This window comes from Phodopus roborovskii, unplaced genomic scaffold, assembly GCF_943737965.1.
Source record: "Phodopus roborovskii unplaced genomic scaffold, PHOROB, whole genome shotgun sequence".
Lineage (NCBI taxonomy): Eukaryota > Metazoa > Chordata > Mammalia > Rodentia > Cricetidae > Phodopus > Phodopus roborovskii.
Window position 1 is genome coordinate 5259598 of NW_026126618.1, and position 22134 is coordinate 5281731.

At 40.2% G+C, this 22134-nt stretch overlaps 1 protein-coding gene across 4 annotated transcripts in view; it reads right to left on the reverse strand.

Moving 5' to 3' along the window:
- Window positions 1-22134, reverse strand: part of Vezt (vezatin, adherens junctions transmembrane protein) — a 53013-nt gene that overhangs the window by 14565 nt on the left and 16314 nt on the right. For 2 of the 4 annotated variants that reach the window (XM_051206377.1, XM_051206380.1), the window contains exons 2-7: window positions 15011-15145; window positions 11699-11788; window positions 9443-9615; window positions 5730-6005; window positions 2540-2677; window positions 1984-2131 (exon numbers count right to left, since the gene is read on the reverse strand). In XM_051206377.1, coding sequence (XP_051062334.1) covers window positions 1984-2131; window positions 2540-2677; window positions 5730-6005; window positions 9443-9615; window positions 11699-11788; window positions 15011-15145 — 960 coding nt within the window. Of the gene's footprint in view, window positions 1-1983; window positions 2132-2539; window positions 2690-5729; window positions 6006-9442; window positions 9616-11698; window positions 11789-15010; window positions 15146-22134 lie in introns of all 4 variants that reach the window. The other 2 variants (XM_051206376.1, XM_051206378.1) reach the window with 1 other exon arrangement.

The window sequence follows — 22134 nt, forward strand, 5'->3', positions numbered from 1 at the left end:
GAGTGTGGGGTTAGAGGAGAGTAAGAATGGTATTCCATTTTCTAGAAGCACAAAACATATACAGATTAGAAATGCAAAGTTTACACCCCTCAGCACAAAATGTGTCTTGGTAAGTGCTGCCAAATACATATCGAACTGAATTGCATGGTTATCAAGAGAAGTTTCAAAAAAGAGAAACAAAGAAATACTTACATAGAGCTCGCTAACTATAAAGGCATTTGGACTGACTTCTTAAAAACTCCCTGGACAATGACTGCACATATGCTTTGGCTGTTGTTTCGTTTTGTTTTGAAACAGTTATGCTGGCCTTCAACTGTGATCCTCCTGCATTAGCTGCCTGATTGCTGCGACGACAGGTGTGTACATGGCTTTTACGACTTGCCTTAAGTTATTTTCCCACTTTGTTTGTTTTCTTTAATATGTTTCTATGGCCATAGCCAGGCAGTGGGGGTGCATGTGTTTAATACCAGAACTCTGGAGGCATAGAAGGGCAGATCTCCGAGTTCAAGGCCAGCACAGTCTACAGAGTTTCAGGACAGCCGGGGCTACATGGCAGAAAAACCTTGTTTCAAAAGGGGGATATGTATGTATGTATGCATGTATGTATGTATATATTCATTCCATAGACATCTTCAGTGTAAATCATTACTGACATCACAGGGCTGAACTGTAATTTGCTTTCAGCATACTTCCAGTGTATATGATCATATTCCCAGTGAGTTAGTAAGGGTGACATTGCTGAGGTAGAGGCTATACAACTTTGTGAAGACGTGGGTTCACTAGTCAAGTTTATACTGTCAACACCTGTACTTGAGCTCTACCGGAATCTTCATTCCTAATGATTACAATTAACTTCTAACATTCTTTGCAAAATGACTTAGTGTGAGGGTGTTGGATCTCCTGGAACTGCAGTTACAGACAGTTGTGAGCTGCCATGTGGGTGCTGGGAATTGAACCCAAGTCCTCTGGAAGAGCATCAGTGCTCTTAACTGCAGAGCTCTCTCCATCCCCGACTTAGTGTTTCTGTTTGTCTGTCTTTCAACAGGACGATGAAGCGCTCTCCTTCACTGCATGCATCTGTATCTGTGCCTGTCCGTGAGTGACAGTGCACTCATCTTCCCTAGCTTCTGCATGCTCCACTTCTCTGTTTGTTTGACTGTATTTGCAGTGCTGGGGATGGAACCAAGGCTCTCATGCGTGTTAGGCAAGCTGCCCACCACTAAGCTAAATCCTACCCTTGGAAGCTTTAGTTACCTTACTACTCTTTATACAGAAATAATTCAAATTATCATTACAGTTCCACTTCATTGTACTTCAGGTATATAGTATTTGAAGGTTGAAATTTCATTTTTATATTGTCAATTATACCTTTTCATGAGGCTGTTTCTGGTGAAAAAAAAATTGTTTCTTAAGATATGGAGAAAAAGGGGCTGGAGAGATGGTCCAGATGTTAAGAGCATTGACTGCTCTTCCAGAGGTCCTGAGTTCAATTCCCAGCAACCATATGGTGGGTCACAACCATCTATAGTGGGATCCAGTGCCCTCTTCTGGTGTGCAGGCACACACGGTGTATACATAATAAAAAAATAAATCTTAAAAAAAAAAGATATGGAGAAAAAGTTGTGGGGATTATATAAAGGAACACACACACACACACACACACTCATATAGACACACAAACACAAATAAACACACACACTCATATACACACACAAACACACACTGATTTACCCAGACTTGTTGAAATAAACTCATGAGGGCTTCCTACCAAGCAATTCACTTATTTCTAAACATACTCTACGGCATTCAGATTAAGAGCACTGACAACAAAATACCAAGATCTCTTCATTTGATTTGTATGATGTCTCAGCTCTTAAAGGCAGGGTCATAACATCTAAAGCACCGGAAACAACAGCATCTAGGAACACAGAGGGAACAGGACATGCGGACTGCGCAGTCCTTCCTTCTAAATGGGCTGGCTACCTTCAAGGCCGGCAGGCTGAAGCCATCTGTCAAGTTGTGAGCTTCCTCTTCTGATATCTGTTCTTCCCCGAGGCCAAGCCCCAGCTCCTTAAAAGGTACCACACAGATGTAGTTGGTAACATTGTCACTCTCAGAGTTCAGGGGGTAGGTTAAATTAGGTTAAGGCAATCAACACCACCTCTTCATTAACACATTACAGACAGCCAAAAATATCCAAAACTGCATTTACTCTACAAGAGCGGTATAGCTAGTGACCAGAACATTGCCTAGCACTGTGTTCATGTGGTCAAGAAATATTCCCTGTCTCATCTAACATAGCTAAGCTCTTTGACCTCTTCCCTTGGACCAGTGAAGGGGAAGACTTCCCAACTTTTTCCCCCTGTTGTAATAACCCATAGCAGAATTCCTTCCTGTCAGGCCCCTGCAATACCCTTTCAGTTTTGAGGCAGAAGTGAAGGGAGGCAATCTCAATGTACAGTTCAGGGCTCAGGGTAACTGTAACATCTGATTGAGGGCTTTGGAAACATTGTTGACCTCACATAGACAGAAAGGATATTTTTTCAGCATGTACAGGGTAGCTAGCCTTGCAGCTTGAAAGTTGGCCCTCGCAGTTCGGTAGACAGCCTTCCGAAGGCCGAGGAGATGCTGGCTGGGATGCTGCCCAGCTTTATTAAACGAGCAAGCGGCACTGACCCTGTCAAGCAAACTTGAAAAGTAAAATGTGATACAACTGTACAGGTGTCCTAAAGTTTGTGTTTTCTAAATCCACAATTCTATTAAACTCAGAAAAAGATTTATTTCTTAAAATTATTTCAAAATACTTAAAAGTATTTCAAATCAAGCGTTGCCTCCTTTTTCTTGATATACACAAAGCCACTACAATGCACAAACAAAACAACAAACAACCGAACAACTCTCACAGAATATTTAGTCAAATATAGAGAACATGAATTTTAATTGAGACAGAATAGATGGGGGATATTTCAGTAAGAATTTATGGTTTTATACATAAAGATATTCTACCTGATAAAATACACTACAGAGGAAGTTCTTTACAGGTTTCAAAACCAGTATCTACAGGCTATATGAGGGCCTTAATTATCAATACTTTCTCATGCTTAATATTTTTTTTACATTTTGTCCACCAATCCCTTCTTTGTTCACATGTACAGAGCAGTTAACTACTATATATAAATACATTCTGTACATTCATAAAAGTAGGGCAAAATTACTTACCCACCTGCTGCCACTGGCACTTACCTACTCACAATGAAGTAGGGGAGGCAGAGAGGTACCAGGACCAGTGGCCAACAGGGGAATGCAAGCAGAAAAGCAAAGTAAGGGTTACTATGTGGCAGGCCAGCTGCTCTCAAGCTCTCACATTTCATGGGCTTTCCTTAGGCCAATGGGAACATGTTGCTTTATGACTGAGAGTAAGCAAGGTTAGATGCTGCAGTTATTCTAATCAGTAACCTCCTCCAATAGCAAGACAAAAAAAAAAACGCCAGCATCTGTAAACTTTCTTCATTAAACCACAAAGAGTAAAACAGGCACTGAACTGGAATGTTTACAATATAAACTATATGGACAAAGATGCAGGCTTAGTTTTAAGTAGGGGGCACAGGGGAAGAAAGGTTAACTTATTTCCTAAAGGACACGCCGAGGCGGAAACCAACCACTCCCAATCACAGTGTGAAGCGTTAGGACTTGTGCTTTGCTGAACCCATTTTACAGACTGAAATATTTCTAAGACACTTGAGGCAAGGTCCGATACCCCTTGTGACTCTTTAGCCCAGTGTCCATGAGAAACAATGAAACTACTTCTTCCAACATTCCTCTTTACCCACCTGCCACCTGGGCCGTACAGAAGCAGAACCAGGGGACGGGGACGAGTCGTGCTTAATGGCCTACTTTACAGGGGACGAGTCGTGCTTAATGGCCTACTTTACAGGGGACGAGTCGTGCTTAATGGCCTACTTTACAGGGGACGAGTCGTGCTTAATGGCCTACTTTACCTTTTCATGTTAATTCCATGGGTATGGGTAAAAGTCAGAAACCTGACAAGAGTCACAGCATCTTGTATACATGTCTAAGCATGGGTTGGGCACATGGCCACTCATCACTCAGGACTCTCATTAAGTGCTGTGTATGTCAACAATGAAAAGGAGATATTACTTAAGTGTGACTTTTAATTTTTAAAATTCAACAAACAACTCAAAATTTGCTATATACCGGTAAGAACTGGACCCAACCTAACAGAAGGACAAGATCAACACACGCAGGACTGGCTGTGCACTGAGCAGCAGAAGGCGTAAGAGTCTCCCATGTCATCTATACTGTCAGGGCTCTTACAAGGAGCACAGTGACGAACATGACGACTGCTGCAGATTCCTCCACGTCTCTGCCCCATGATTTTCCAGACAGAGCTTTGAGAGCAAGATGAAGAACTAATCTGGAGCAGAGCAAAGTGAACGATGCAAGGACTCCAGGAGGTATCTCACTCCTGACTTCCTCTATCTTCCAACCTCAACTAGATAAAAGCAATTACTGTTCACTGCACACTCATTTTCCCCAACTGTAAGTGGCAACAGAAAAATGTTGTACAGTGGGAAGGGACAAGAGAGGTGATGAGATGTCAATATATACATGTATGAAGCATGTCACAATGAAACTCACTGTATAATGTGTGCTACTAAAACATTTAGAAATTACATAAAGTATTAGATATATTATAGTCTAAGTGCCACCTGTGAACATTTAGTATACTGGAAATGGGTTTCTGAAGTCAGATGAGATGGATATGAACAACTGCTTTGTGAATATCTTCAGTTGTATGCAAAAATGATTAGCATAGCAATATGGGACATAACTGGTTCCCGGTGAGTGCCATGTCCTGCCTTGTGTGGTGTATGTGGTGTATGCACACATTTATGTAGCTACAGATGCCAGAGTATTCAGCAGGCCAGGTGTCCTGCTCTTTGATGAACCACTTCATTCCCTTGAGACAGGTTCTATCATTGAATCTAGAGCTAGGCTGGTGGCCAGTAAGCCTCAGCAATGCCTCTGTCCCCAGTCCCCTATAGCACTGGGGTTACAGCTGCATCATGTGGCCATGCCTGGCTTTTAACACAGCTGCTGGGGATGTGAACCTAAGTCCTTATGCTTGTACAATGTTCTTACCCGCTGAGCCATCGCCCTAGTCCTGCAATTCTCCTTTTTAGTAAGTATCCAGTATATTCTGGAATGTAAACATTGACAGCTAGACTGCTAAACATTTAGTTTCCCATGGGAATGTGCAACATCATTGTTAGCATGATACTATGAAAGTTGTAGTGCTACAGTAGCTGCTAATGGTTACTCAGGGCGTATTACTAATATATGTTTAGATTTTAAAGTGAAATCACATCAGATGCATTAGCCATCTAAATGGGCAATGAGGTCTTCTTATAGGGAATAAAGGAAGCAAACATTTATTGGGTGGCCACTGCATATGCAATGCAGTACCAAACACTGTCACTATCTCATCCAGTCACACATTAATAGGCCAAAGCAACTATGATTCTCCAAACATTTCTCACAAAACAGGAATCCAAGTAGATAAGCAAAACCATACTGTGCACCCATCTAGCAAATAACAATGTTATCCCTTCATTAGTAGACTTCACAGAAATAAAAACATGATATTCTCCTTAAAGTAAACAGCAGGAAAAAAATCATTTGAAAAATAAAGTGAGAAATGAACTCACAGAGTAAATCCCCTGGAAATGACTTCAGTTTCTTGGATAAGACGCAGAGACTTTCTCACAAGGTTAGTGAAGGCTCGGCTATTTGCGGCCATATCTTCCAAACGGACCCTATATTTTTTCAGAGTCATTTGTAGTTTGGCTGTCCTCCATAATTTCAAAGCTCGTATGATCAAGTAAAGAAATAGGATTATTCCCCATACCATCCAGGAAGACACAATCCACCAAGTGGGAAGCATAATGAGCAAACTAAAGAAGGCAAACAGCAGCGAGACATCCCTATGAACACAGAAACCAAGAAAAAGACAGCCATCAGACATGAGAGGTCAGTTACTTGAGTTAGTAAAAACGATAGATTTCAGTTTATTAAAACAAAATGCTAGCTTCTTTATGATGCAACACTTTAAAAATGTAACATATAACAGGGTGATGTGGAATAGTTTAAACATCTAGCATGTTAGGTAATGTTGCCTAGATATTAAAATCTGAGCTGGTGAATAAAGTAAAGGACATTGGCAAGAAGTGTCTTCTTCAACTGTTTCAGGAAGTATGGTATTTAATATGTAAATTATAGATTAGAAACCCAATTTTACAAATTAGATTTAAAAGTAAAAATAGTATCTCAGAGATGGTTTGAGTTTGTTTTGCCCAAAGCCATTTGCACAAAAGCATATTCCACATAGAAGCTGCTCTGTGCTTTACTTGCAGGCATGATGGTACATGCCTACAACCCGGGTGCTTAGGAGGTTGGGGATATATATATGCTACAAAATATATAATATATATATATATATATATATATGCTACAAAATAAAGTCATGTTTCATAAAGTCAAAATAACAACAATAAAACATAGTTGGTAACTAAATAGTCATCTAATTTGATAATCATCATTAACTGAAAAACATCTTTGTCACAGATCATGAAGTAGGCAAACAAGCCTTACACTTCTGTAGTATATTAATGGAAACAAAAGTATGCATAAAAATTTTATTTGGGTCAATTAAGCAATGGAGACTTTGGTGAAATGTATCTACATAAAACAGGAGCACAGGCAAATGCATGTGAGGATCTGTGAAAACAGCATCAATAATACTTGGGAGTTACAGTCATCCTCAAAGTCATGTGAGAATACTCCGTATGTGTTGCACGTGGCTATCACTTTCTACCTTTCTTTCTGAAACAGGCCCTTTCATTGAAACTCAAGCTCATCATTTGACTACACCGTCCGGCCAGCAAGGCTGCTGGGTCTGCTTTTCTCCACCCACCCATTGCTAGGGCAGGTGCATAGCACCACAGCTGGCTTTAGACTTTATGTGGGTGCCAGGGATCTGAATCCAGGCACTAAAAATGCTGGTGTGGTAAGCACTTTGCCTCCTGAGCCATCTCTCAGTTTGGAGAATGATTCTTGATAAATGGATAAATGTTAGCCCTAGCTTCTTCCAGAATCCATTACTTTCAGTATAATCATATATAAAAATGGCATCCTTTACTTTTATATATTAGCAGCTGCAGTGGTTTGACTGAGAATGCCCCCAAGGCTCAAATATTTGAATGGAGCTCTTTGAGAAGAATTAGGAGGTGTGGCCTTGTTGGAGGAAGTATGTCACTGGAGGTGGGCTCTGAGGTTTCTCTCTGCTGCTGCCCATGGATTAGGATGCGAAGCTCTCAGCTACTCCTCCAGAACCATGCCTTTCTGCTTCCTGCCATGATGACATGGACTAACCTAAAACTATAAGCAAGCACCTGAGGAAATGCTTTCTTTTCAAGTTGTCTTGGTCATGGTGTCCCCTCATAGCAATAGAACTGTAACTCTAAAAGCATTTATAAAATCTCCTAATTGCTCAGCCAATCACCTTCATGGATAAAGCACCACCGTGGCTGATCCTTAAAATCTGTGTGTGCCCACGTGTGTGTATGTGAACATGCATGTGCGTATGCTTGGGAGGACACAGGTCAACTTTAAGTGTCATTTTTCAGGTGCCGCCCACCTTGTTTCTTATTGTTCTTGTCATCGTTTGTTTCTGAGACAGGGTCTCTCTATGTAGCCCTGGCTGTCCTGCTACCTGTTATTTAGACCAAGCTGGCCTCAGACTCAGAAAGCTCCACCTGCCTCTGCCTCCTGAGTGCTTGGATTATAGCCATGCACCTTCACAACTGGCCCATTTTGGTTTTTGTTTTTAGTCTTTCCAAACGGGGGCTGGTCAGTGAGCCCCAGTCTCTGTCTCCCCAACACTGATATTACAAGCATTTACTATCATACCAAGCTTTTTTTAAAAATAATGTGGTGGGTTCTAAGAATGAACTTAGGTCTTCATGCTTGTATGGAAAATGTTTAGCAAACGCTATGTCCTAGCCCCATAAATACTTAACATCTATGGTTTGTTCTTAGCAGATCTTTAAATTCATTTGTTTATAAACGTTATTTGTAATATGCACATAAATATCTATTTTTGTGGGTCTTTTGGAGACAAGGTCTTCACTGTGAGTCTTGAACTCTTAGGCTCAAGCAAGCATATACTCAAGTAGCATATACTATGACCACACTTGTGGGACTCCAGGTAAACACCAGCATGCCATGCAAATTCCTCTGATTTTAAAGAGAAATATGTTTATTTTCTTGTGATGGTATTTCAGTGACTGCTGGCTTCAAAACACACTTGGCTATGTATTACAATTTTACAGGAAAGAGATTCAGAACACAGGACACGTAGCTACCATGTAACTTGAACAATTTGGGCAGTGATTCTGTACATTCCTTGATTCGGTGTCAAACATTATAAACAAACAGGAGAAAGGCACCATACATGTATGTACATTCAGAAAATCTTTATGAATTTACCTTTCCCTTTTGAAAAAAACTATTTTAAGACACATGATGATCTAGGTTTTGCATGAGACCCAAATATTTTCAGTAGATGAAAGGTTTCAGAATTGTTCTTGTTCGATTGTGTTATTTTCTTTTGAGACAAGGTCTTTGCTATATTGTGCAGGCTGGTCCCTAACTCCTGGGAACCCGTGATCCTACTGTCTCAACTTTCCAAGTAAGCCTTGGAATAGTTCAAATCATTAGTTACATTATCAGTTATGATCTCTCCTCAGCCAATATACCAATAATCAATGGTATATATATATATATAATACCAATATATAATCAATACCAATAATGTCTAAACCATTAGTACCTCTAATACAGCTATGACACTCTCTGTCCAGGGCTGACACGTACACTGTACTGTCATATATATATATATATATGTATGTATGTATGTATGTATGTATGTACATATGTACATATGTATATATGTACATTTATCCTTCATAGTTGGGTTGCTAAGCATAGAACTGATTTTGCTGAGTTGGAAGTACATGATGATTTTTTTTTTTCTAGCATTTTAGTTTTGTTTTGAAACATATGGACTGTTCAGGCTGGAGAGTTGGCTCAGAGGTTAAGAGCACTGACTGCTCTTCCAGAAGACCCAGGTTCAATTCCCAGCAACCACATGGTGGCTTACAGCCATCTATAATGAGATATGGTGTCCTCTTCTGGTGTGTAGACATATATGAAGGAACAATGCTGTACACATAATAAATCTTTAAAACAAAAGCATATGGAATGTTCATAAGGCCTTTACAATAGAGAATATTATGCTAGATTTCTAGTGCCAATATTCTACATGTAAGCAGTCAAAAGAGAAATGTTTTTCGGACAGTACCAAACATTAGGAGTTGCCAGGGAACAGAGTGTTGGAAGGTGTCCATTTTCCTGTGGGGGGTGCCCAGCAGACAGGATGCTGGGATCAAGTAGTTCAATTAGCTCCACATCCTCTTGTAGCAGAACTTCCTGTTGCAGGATGGTATGTAATGAGTCCAGTCGGAATCCAGTATCCTTGCCATCAAAATACAGGAAGAGACATATTAATACATGTGTAACACCACATTAAATGCTAAGTTTAACATAATTACAGTTACATGTATTTATTTTAAAAGTAGAATCTTAGAAGAAACAATAATTCAACCTCTCCTTAGTGTGACAGGTATTATTTTCATTGTAAATATAAAGCAATACAGATTAAGATGGACATTATTAAGCTACCAGATGTGAAAAATCAATTTTTAGTAATGAAATGTAAGGTAATTACAAATTAGTAAGTCTAGTCACTTATGCCTTCTTAGATAAATTACTGATATGCAATGTGAAAAGTATAATACACATAGAAAATATAATACAAAAGATGCTGACTCTGGGTACTGTATCAATGGAGCCCGTGTGGAGATCTGATTGAGAATGGCCCACATGGGTTCATATGCTTGAACAACTAGTCCCCAGTTGGTGGAATGGTTTGGGAAGGACCGGGAGGTGTAACCTTGTTGGAGGAGGTGTGTTACTGGGCATGGGCTTTGAGGTTTTAAAAGCCTTGGGCCATTTTCACTGTGCTCTCTGCCCCCTGCTTGAGGATCAGGATGTGCACTTTACCATGGCCTCTAACCCCTCTAAAACCATAAGCTGAATTGCATGCTCCCTTTTATAAGTTGCCTTGGTCATGGTTTTGTGATAGCAATAGAAAAGTAACTAATACTTAAGTCAGCACCTAAGAACTTTTACCAGAAAGCCTATACTGCGCTCTATCATTTAAGCAAGTAGATAATGTCTCTCAGTGCCAATTTCCTCATTTGCAAAGGGGGTAAACGACAGTACCTACTTCATAAGTAAGCTGACACCTGTAAATCATGAAGGGTTTTTCTATAGAAAGCATTACGTGCTTTACCACATATGAAATAATTAGAGCCTGAAACCAAAGACCATGCTATGTTTATACAACATCACATAAAATCTACCAAATAAAAGAACAGGTAACTGTCACGAGGCTGGTAAGGGAAACAAGGTCCAACAGGATGAGTGTTCAGAACAGCTAGGATTGCTTCCTGAAAAGATTGCCATAGACTGATAGAAGACAGAAGAATTCACCACAGAGCAACAGCACAAGCACAGCCCTAAGGATAAATGACATGGAAGATTGGGTTCGTGGACAGAAATACTGATGGCAAAGCTGCCAAGGCAGGCTAGGGTTAAACTGTGCAGACTCTTTAGTACTGACATGATGCTAACAGAAATTGTGGCTTTTTAAAAAGTATCAGCATTCAAGCTAGAGAAGCAGTATGTTCTATTGTAAAAAGCACAGACTTTGGATTCAGATCTGGGTTCAAATTCTCCCTCTATCATTTCCTGCTGAACATTCTTGGACAATTCGCTTAAAAAGGTTACTAGGCAAAGCTGTCTAAATCTTGGTTTTCTCTCACTGGTACAACAGATGAAATCTTACGTGGGTTGAAAGCATTTTTTTTAAGTGACTGCTTTACAAGAGTTAATTTAAAAAGAATGATAATTCTTAGGATCACAGGCCAGCAGAGAATTCTAATACCTGCTCACATCTCTGAGAACCAAGGGAATTTAGCAAATTGGAACCTTCTAGGCATACTGCATGGACGTTACACTGGTAGGGTATAAAGCTGACTACACCTCTTTAGAGGTTGGGCTAAGCAATGGATACATTGCAGCAAAGAGAGAAAGAGACAGAGAGAGGAGGGAGGGAGTTTTTACAGGAACCAGAAAAGCCATCAGTACTAATTCTGGGGAGTTTAATTTATGGTCCCTCGGGACTGGACTGGCTGTGCCAATCAGTGCATTTATTTCCTTCCTTCCTAAGAGGAATACCTGCCAATGACAGAGACGGCAGTGAGTTAGCAGTCTAACAAGGCCTCAGCAAGAGCAGAACACTGGCTACCTTTTCTAAGAAATAAGAACAATACCAGCAAGCCTCGTTTAGAGGGCCCCAGTTACTGCGGTAGAATTTCTAATAAAGGCCAATCACATCACGATCATTGCAAAACAGATTTTGATCCCTCAGTTTTCACTATTACAAGGAACCTGGAGAAAGTAACAAAACCAAGAAAAGCGAACGGACACTCACCAACTTGTGGAGAAAGGGATCCTTCTTACTATACTGAGAGGAAGAAGCCCAGCTCTTGACGGTCTCTGTCAGTTTGAACAGGATGCCTTGCTAAAGATGATCAATGACATGTGTAGGATTATTAATTAAATACACATAAAAGGTACAAAGACTAAACAACTTACCTCGAAGTAACTGGAATTTTTGTCAGAAAAAGAGAAAAGACTTAGTCAAGTTATATATTCTTGTCAGTGTACTTATTTCTACTTTTAGTTGTGCTACAGAATGACCTAGAAATTGTATTTGAATTACATTCCCAGGTCGCTAAACTACAGTTTAATCCAAAGGATTGAAACGAGGCCTGTAGATTTGATTTTTTAAAAAACAGTAAAGGTTGCCCTAATGTAGCCCCTTTATCAGGGGAAGACTAAAGGCTATTTGCATCAACATGACAATTATGTTTACTTCAGAATAAAACTGTACTATGGCCCAAATTCTCACTATTAGTATCATTTTGTTATAAAATACTAAAGCAGAAAGATATCTTAATCCTTTTATAAAAAGGGTCATGTACCAAAAGTTTTATTAATGAGTCAATTAAATATGCAGTTTAGCTTAACAGCCTCATTCCCTGAGTATGCCGGTAAATGGAGTCTATAGTCATTTGGCAGGGCTGGAGTAATGGCTCGGTCATTAAAGGCGAGGCTCACAACCAAAAACACACTCACTTAGTGATTCCTATATCCCAGGCACTGTGAATAACCATGGGACAAAGGTAAACACATGGAACTACTACTTTAAGGACTTCATGAAGAAGCAAGGACAGAACAAAATAGTTCACAGCAGTGTAAGGTCCTCATCCCAAATGAAGTCAGTCACCAGCAACCGAGTCAAACATCTGACACATAACCCAAAGTCATACAGTTTGATACCTGTATGCTTAAAGAATGGTGGTAATTACTTTAGGTATTTTCTCACAGCCATTCTTCTCTGAATGATTTTTCACTTGGGACCAGGACAGACTTCTTAAACTTTGTTTCTTCCTTTGTTAAAATAATTTTGTTTATTTATTTATTTTCTATCCCAGTCACAGTATCCCCTCTCTCCCCTCCTCTGTCCCCACCCCCCCCACCCCCGTTTCTGTTTAGGAAGGTCAGGTCTCCCATGAGTATCAGTAATACATATCAGGTTGCAGTAAGACGAAGCAGCTCCCCATGTATTGAGGCTGGGCAAGGTGACCCAGTATGAGGAGTAGAGTCCCAAAAGCCAGTAAGACTAAGAGAAATCCTCGTTCCCAATGGTAGGGGTCCCACAAGAGGTCCAAGTTACACAGCTGCCTGGTTGTCAGTTGAGTCTCTGTGAGCCCCTATGAGCCCAGATTAGCTGGCTCTTTGGGTTTTCTTGTAATGTCCTAATCTTTCTGAATGGCCCTAACCATATACCTGCCATTTGTGTTTATATAAGAGGCATTCTCAGCATTGACAATCACAGAATCAAAATATCAACCAATTCTGAAAAAGGGTAAATATATTCTGCATCCTACAGTATCAAATATTCAGTGAAGATTTACTTCTCCATGTAAGAATAATCAACCATTAGTATATAAATTAGCTTTTGTCTTTTTTTTTTTTTTTTTTGAGATAAGGTTTTTTTGTTATATAGCCCTGGCTGTCCTGTAACTTCCTTTATAGACCATGCTGGCTTCAGAAACCTACTTGTCTCTGCTTCCCAAATGCTAGGATTAAAGGCATGTGCCACCATGCCCAGCAGCTTTTGACTTTATTATATGGTCAAATCATATGTTCACAAATAATAATTATTATGTTTTAATTATTTATTTGTATTTCATGTACATTGGTGTTTTGCTTGCATATATGTATGTGTGAGAGTGTTGGATTCCCTGGAACTGGAGTCACAGACAGTTGTGAGCTGCCATGTGGGGAATTGAACCCAGATCCTTTGGAATAACAGTCAGTGCTCTTAACCACTGAGCCATCTCTCCAGCACCTGACAAATAATTGTTTTAAAATAAACTTTGTTATGATTTATTTTCAGAAAACATTTGATTGGTATGCCTGTTTTATATACCTAGATGCTCAGGGAACATGAGTCGAAAAAGTTTAAGGAGCTCTGAGCTAGGGCAATGATAACTCAAGAAGAGGTTTAAAGAAGCTTAGAAGATGTACTGACTCCATAACTATGTGATTAAGAGACTACTTCTGTACGCAAGAACAGAGAGGCATCCTTGACAAACTTGACATAAGACATTAGATGTTGGGTCTAACTTCCCTCTGGAATTAGTCTCTCCCGATCTGTTTTGAAAATGCAATACTCAATTCTATACAACTTGTAAGAGGGAGTCTTGAGAAGGGCTGGAAGTTGGGGTAGACTTTTGGACATTTGCTGATCTTGCATAGGTCTAATGAGTTGAGTCAAGGCAGATGTGGTGTGGCGTTCAGGGTCACTGAAGCGGATAATTCCATTTAAACCAGGATGTTATGGTCAACTCCTTGGCTTGGATCTTCTACATTTCTGGAGACTTTGTTATGTTCTACTGGGTTGAGGGTACTTGGGAATGTGGCCAGGGACCAGGGCTTATACATCAGCAGCAACATCTTGGCACAATGCCACACAACAGCACCTAACTGTTCAACTTTTACATGTAAGTTTATGAGACACAGAAAACCTGGTAGGGTTCTCTCTCTCTCTCTCTCTCTCTCTCTCTCTCTCTCTCTCTCTCTCTGTGTGTGTGTGTGTGTATACAACTCAGTGGTAGAATGAACGTCTGCTTGGTATAGAGAAGCGACATGTTTAAACCATACCACCAAACAAAAACAATCCCAAGCAACATCAGAAATTGGCTGGCAAGATGGCTCAGCTAGTAAGGCCTCTTGCCACCAAACAGAACCACCTGAGTTTAATTCCCAGAACCCACAGTGGAAGGAGAAAAATATTAAATGAATACACCTCTTATTAATAGGAAGCTATCACTGACAAAGTTCTAAGGCTTTAATATATTCCTTTGGTCCTCCAGATAATTTCAATATTTAAAGAAGTATGTTAATTCTCAAATCATTTTCATTTGCTCAGCTTGTATAAATTACTCACAAAAAATTCCAGAGCAACAGTAAGGACTGAAGTTTATCTTTAACAGTTGCATTCTTTTAGTAAAATAAAATCTTGTTAGTGTGAAGAGGAATTGAACTCAGGGCCTTGGGCATGCTAGGCAAGCACTGTTACCACTGAGCTACATCTGGCCCCAAGGACAATTTACCTAATTACTAAGGTAAAGAGCAAAAGGTTAAGCCATAGAAGTTGAGCATTCTTTCTTACTTTTGGTAGGACTCTTGTGGGAGGCATTTGAGGACCCTCTGTGAGCAAGCATTTTTCTGTTTTGGGTGGCAAAGAAGAACATGTTTCAAAATCTGTGTGTCCCAAATCCTGTAAGTACTGGTAAAGTGGAGAATTCTGAAAGAAACCGAAAATGAAGCAAATGTCAAGATCACTAATGCTTCAAAAGATTTAAGATCAAATTCAGAATCATACCTGCGTAGCTACTTATGTTACGCTTTTTATGGCTTTTCTTATGAAAATTAAAATGATCTGCTATAGTAAAATGCCATTAAACACCAATAAATCAACCAACATGCAACAAAAAGACCCAAAAAGGAAAAGCTCTAAACAGACACACATTTTTTGAGTGAACATTTGCAAGAAAAATGAACTGAACATTATAAATAGATTTAAGCATTTTTTTTTAAATCCACATTTTTGTTGTCTTTAAGTAGACCATTCCAAAACAGGCAGTGGTAGCTATTGATAGCTGCCATGAGGACCTAGAATGAAATTACTATTTAAAGCCAAGAATAAAATATATTCATTATACTTTTATGTGTAATGTTACATAACACGCTTATTACTTTATTTAGCACTAATGCACATATTACCCACCATTCTTGGCACTACAAACAACTCAAGTTACTTTAGGAAAGCTACCACTCACATATTAGATAATGCAGATATGAGAGGCTGGCTTAAAATGAGCCTGAGATCACAGCAGTAAGAAAACAAACATCTTGACATGGGAGTGATATAACGCCCTACATTCCCAGAACTAGGGAAGCAAAAGGGCTGTCTATTTGTTAAGACTCTGTCTCACAGCAGACAAAATGAAAAATAAAATAAAATCAACTCTGGAAGCAAAGTTTAGGTTCGAATTCTAACTCTGATTGTTACTAGCTAAGAAATCCGTGGCAATTTACAAACCAGGATGCTCCAGCTGTCTCACCTAACACCAGGAGACTTTCATTTAATGCACAGGTCTCAACATGGTGTGCACACTTTTACTCCCAGAACCGAGAAGCAAAGGCAGGTGGAACTCTTGAGTTTTAAGCCAGCCTTTGGCTGCTAGTTCCAACCAGTAAGGCTTTCTGACTTGGCAGGGTGATTTACCACCAGCTCTGGGAGCTGTGCTTACTGCTTAGACTCTGGATTATGCAGCTTGTAGCACACTGACCATAAACCTTTTTCCTCTGTATGAGTAAAAGCTTAATCTGCCATTCAGCATGCTGTATGGCTTGGAGACATGGCCCCTGTGTACTGCAGCAGGAATCCAACATGCTGTGTTCAAGCCTGACTGCCACAGTGTCTCTGTATCATGGTCTGCATGAGACTGTGAAACTAAGAAGCCCAATGTAGCTCCGTTTTACATGGAAAGTCTTGCCTCACATTGGGCGCCATTTGTAGACGGAGGTTTCTGTCCCAGGTGGTCTCACAACTGTTTAGCCCCAAATAAACACAGAGGTTTATATTAATTATAAACTGTTTGGCTGATGGCTTAGGCTTCTTACTGGCTAGTTCTCTGGATTATTAACCTATAACTATTATTTTATATCTTACTGGAGAATGCCCGGTGTCCTATCTTCCCGGTAGCTACACGGCATCTCTCTGGCGGCTCTTCTCTGTGTTCTCTCCCCAGAATTCTTCTCATCTGGTAGCCCTGCCTATACTTCCTGCCTGGCTACTGGCCAATAATGTTTTATTTATCAACCAGTAAGAGAAACATATATTAACAGCATACAGAACATTCCCCATCAGTCTACTTTGTGAGACCGTGTCTCAAAAACAAAAATGAAAAATCCAGGAAGCACTTAGAACAGTCCCTGGCATACACCTTTTGGAAAGGGGACAGGTTAAGGAACAGAATCTTGGCTCAAGTACTGAGATATTCTACCCTGTAAGGAAGCTCTTTAAGCTGAGAGGCAAACAACCTAAAGTATCTTCAGAAAGTCCCCCGGACTGACCAAATTCTCTAGGCCCCTCCCTGCCAGAAAAAGCAATAAAAGCAGCTATTTTCACTCAGACAAATAAAGCTGAGCTGCAAAGAAGACTCCCAGATGAGCAAAGCTGCAAAGAACACCAGCACTAGACCGTGGAAGAAGCGGACCCCAGCCAAGATGTCCGGAAGAGGTTTAGACCACCCGAGGCAGCTGGGAAGGACAGCTCCGATCTGTTGAGCTGCTGCAGGCTCAGCAGTGTGCTCCGGGTTCCCAGCTTTGTGAGCTGTCACCCTTGCAGTAGTGGGCTTTGGTGATGCAGCTGTCTTCTAGTCATTTCTGCTCTGTAAGTAACCCTCCTCCATCCATAATCCTGTAAGCAACTCAACAATATTCACTGGTTCACCAAGTTGTACTTTTGGGTATCTGTACTTTGGTCTGTCATGGGATCCCCAGGAAAATTTTGTCATACAACACAAAATCACCTCAATTCCATTAAACAGAAATATATTGTTACTATTGGATGAAAAATTATTGAGAAACTTAACTTGGATCATTAGCAGAAATTAATTTTAACCTTCCAACCTTTCTAAAGTAAAAAGCGAGCAACATGTTTAAAAGTTAAAAAATTGAGGGGTTAAAGAGATGGCTCAGTGGTTAAGAGAACACAAGAATGATTTCCAGAAACCATATGGTCATTAACAACCATGTGTAACCCCAGTGTGAGGAAATCCAACAACCACATACAGGAATACATGCAAAACATTCATATATATGTATATATTCATACATATGTGTACATACATATAAAGTAAAATAAAGAAATAAACAGACTGAGGGGATAGAGAGATGGCTCAGCAGTTAAGAGCACTTATGTTCTTGCAGAGGACTCAGGTTTGGTTCCCAGCACCCACCACGGCAGTTTAAAACTGTGCACAACTAACTCCAGGTCTTGGGATCTGATACCCTCTTCTGACCTCCACAGGCACCAGGCCTGTCCTGGAACTAGCTCTGTAGACCAGGCTGGTCTCGAACTCACAGAGATTCTCTGCCTCTGCCTCCCGAGCGCTGGGATTAAAAGCGTGCGCCACCACCGCCCGGCTTATGAAAAATATTTTAAACAGTATAAGGAAAAATGTTTCTTGTCTCCTTATTTGATTTTTAAGTTTCTGGTAGCACACATGGTTAATTTTCTTTGAGACGGGGCTTTGTATTCTAGCACTAGCTGGCAGGCTCAGAACTCACAGTCCTCTTGTGTTGACCTCGCTGGTGCTAGGATTATGAGCACGGGCCATCACTCAGCTTCAAATCGTTAACTGGCTTTGTACCATGTGCTGGTTTCGGAGGGACTTGCTATAGAGGCCAGAAAGACTTTGTTTGGTCTTTTCACCCTCCTGCGGTTTCTGGTAGTTTGTATGTGCTGGGATGGAACCCAGAGTTTTTCATTAGGTAAGCACTTTAACAACTAAACTTTCCCCCCAGCTTCCAAATGGCTCATTTTAAAATCATCTATAATGTGTATTGAAATAATGCCTAGGGTTACTCAATCTGTATTTTCAAGTTGAACCTTGAGCCCTACCTTGCTGTGCCTTAGGATGGCAAAAGAACACTAGGTAGTTCATTCGTTTGGCTAGACCTTCTGAAAGGTTTCCATACTAAAAAAACAAAACCCCAGACTTGTTTTTAGAGCCCTTTCTTCACATGAACTCCTAGGGGGAAGATAATAAATAGGATGGATCAAAGTGAAGTTACTCCAGGTTTGCAGGCCATATGGTCTCTGTTAGCAGAATCAGGTTCACTGCTGCAGAGTGAGGGCCATCAGAAACAGCTAACACACAAAGCATGGGTGTGATTATGACCCAATAAAACTATACTCAATGAAGTCCGGGATTCCTACCATCTTCATGCTACAGAATATAATCATTTTGCTATCTTCTCTGATAATTTAAAAGGGGAAACCATTCTTTGTACAAAAATTGAGGTGGAGAGAATCAGTCCCAACAACCTCAACTTACTGCCTTCTGTTGCACCTATAGCCTCCAGTGAAACCAGGCACTCTTCTGAGAGGCGGCTTGGAGCACTCTTCTGAGAGGCGGCTTGGAGGGTGGCGCAGTAGGGACACATCCATAAATGCAATTTCTAACGCTTCCTATTATATGCCTCATTTTGGAGGTGCAAATGGTACCACTTCCCCACACATACAAACCCAGACCCTGCATGAACACCAAAGCACTAATCTTTACCACAGCATTAGTTTTAGGATTGCAGCGTTAGCTTTACTTATATGCTTTTGAGCCAAAAGAAAATCTGAAGTTTAAGCAACAACACACAATTTAAAACACTTTTTGGTTTAACTGAATGTTATACCAAGGTGAACTGACCAAGACACATATGTATATTTTAAGAACACAGAAGAAATGTTTAATGAAATTTTACATTAATTTTTAAAAAGACGTGTTCTTTAGTTTATGTGGATAAGTGTGTGCTTGTGAGTTTATATGTGGCACCTGAGTACAGAAGCCCACAGATACCAGAAAGAAAGGATACTAGATCCCCTGGAAGTGAAGTGACAGATGATTATGAACCACCACCTGGGTGCTGGGACTCAAACTCACGTCCTCTGCAAAACATGTAAGGACTCCTTAACCACTGAGTCATATTTCCAGGCCTACATTCATTCTTTAAAAATGTTTGGGGCTAACATGCTAGTTTTTTCTCTTAAACTGCTAAATAATCTTAATATTACTTGATAGCTCTCAGAAAACCACATCTTCATCAGTAGATTTCAACGTTAAGACCCTTTGAGGCTAAACGCTGGTATACGCTTGCAATCCTAATACTTGGGAGATAGAGGCTAGAGGACCATGAGTTCAGGGTTAGTCTTGGAAACACAGCAAGTTTGATGCTATCCTGGGCTACATGAGCCCCTGGGCTACATGAGACCCTATTTCACAAAAAAATCCCACAATTTACCCCCTCCTCAAATAATATAACATTTATAGTTTAAAAACTGAAGAACCCAAAGACAGTCTTCTGTTTACATATAGCTGTTTATTGGCATTTATCATATCAGAAATCAGAACTGAAAAAAATTACAATATTTGTTTTACGTAAAAATGGCAATACACTCATTAGGAGTTAAAAAAAAATGTAAGCGCTGTATTTAAATAAAAAATTCCAAGTGAAAAAATAAGAGTGTATTGATGTATTTGGTGACCTCCTTACTGTAATTTGAGTAATAGAAGATTTGTGGTATGTTTTAAAAAGGTTTTTTTTTTTTCATTTTATGTGTATGAGTGTTTTTTGTCTGCACGTATGTTGGTGCATCACATGTGTGCAGTGCCCAGGAGGGCCAGAAGAGGGTGTTGGATCTGGTAGAAGTGATGATCCAAACAGTTGTATTGGGAGTTAAACCTGCGCTCTCTGGAAGATGAACCAGTACTGAACCACACAGCCATCTCTCCAGCCAATGTGAGTATCTTTATCTGTTTTTGCATTCAATGTATTGCACCATGTTTTGTTGGTGGGTTTTTTCTTTTCTTTATGTTTTGCAATCTACTGAATGAAGTATATAAAGATTAGCTTTAAATAGATACTAACTGAAAAACAAGAAGTATTTTAACAGTCTTTTCTAGTACTTATAGCAAAGACAAATGGTCATGACAAAATTTGACAAGTGATAGTTTACCCTCAGTATAGAACATAAACTCTTACTGGTGATGTATATAAACATAAAAAGGGTGAAAATTATCAGCATCAAACTGTATCACTCAATATAAAATGCATTTTTTATTTTATGGCAAGGCAGGGTTCCCACAGCCACTGTTCTAACCACTACTATTTAGAGGTCTTGGGCCATGAGGTCTAAGAACCAAGTGAATCATGGGAAGATCTATTTTTCATATAACGAGCATTTTTACACATTGATGACGACTTTGGTTTGCTCTATCATAACTCTTTCCCTGAGTTCAAGCAAAGCAGAGTCATCAATGTTTCAGTTGTCTTTTGAGCATTGACACTGGACTCAGAGTCTAACTCTGAAGTCTTGGAGAGAATCGGTGCTGACAAGAGGAATATGAGGAAGCGTAGACCCAGCATGTGGGAGCGCTCCTCCTCAGGAAGTCCTGTGGTCCACTGTTCCTGTAAATCCTTGCTGACAGAAACACACAGCAGAGCACCAGAAAGAATCCTGCTAAGTGAAAAACAGCCATGAGTTTGGAGTTGTGCTAAGATTTTTTTTTTTTTGGGTGGCCGAAGCTTATTTTTGTAAGAAAAATAAAAACAGACAAGAAACCCCAAATTTTTTGCTGAATAAAAAGTTCAAGAAAATAGCTCACTCAGGTCTTATCCTTAGGGCACTTCATGTTATCCTCCCTCCCATCCCCCCCCCCCGTGCCCCACATTGAGACACAGGGCCTAACCAATGTCTCTGAAAAGCCCACACCACCCATTAAACCTCTCACAGACTGGTGGGAGGCCGGTACAACTGAAGTGCTGTATTACAGGAGGGCCAACAAAACTGGCTGACACCAAGGTGGCTGAGAGCGACTGACGATGGCTTTTGCCTCATTGTAACCATGTGAATGGTCAATGGGTCTGTCTGCTGTCTTACAACTCAGAAACAGCCCACTGTGTTCCAATGCCAAATTTTACATCACTTCTATCTTGGAATCCTAATGACTGACTGCTAACCACATCCCTGTAGAAAGGTCAGCAGCCATTTTATTCATTTTTGCACTAGCCAAATGTTTCTTAAACCTCACTGTACATCAGACAGTTCTGTTAACTTCTTTCTGTGGGTATATAACAATCTGGATTTCAGGGCCAGATTGGGTTTCACAGGGAGGTCCTAACTAGACAATCCAAGGGCTGGGGAGGAGGTGGGGGGGGTGGGGATGCCTGAGTGATAGTCAATGTGAATTACAGTCTTACATCATAGCCATTAGGAGAGTTAGCCTACTGCATATATAGATTCAAGTTTTTAGAATACAAATACAGTGGCAGACCCATATGGGAAACAGGTATGTGATGGGAGATGTCATTCTGTAAATATGTTTTTCTTATTGGTTAATGAATAAAGCACTGTTGGCAAACAGGAAAGCAGGATATGTGGGACTAGGAGACAAGGAGGATTCTGGGAGATGTAGTAGGATTCAAGATGTAGAGACTTGAGAGAGGAAG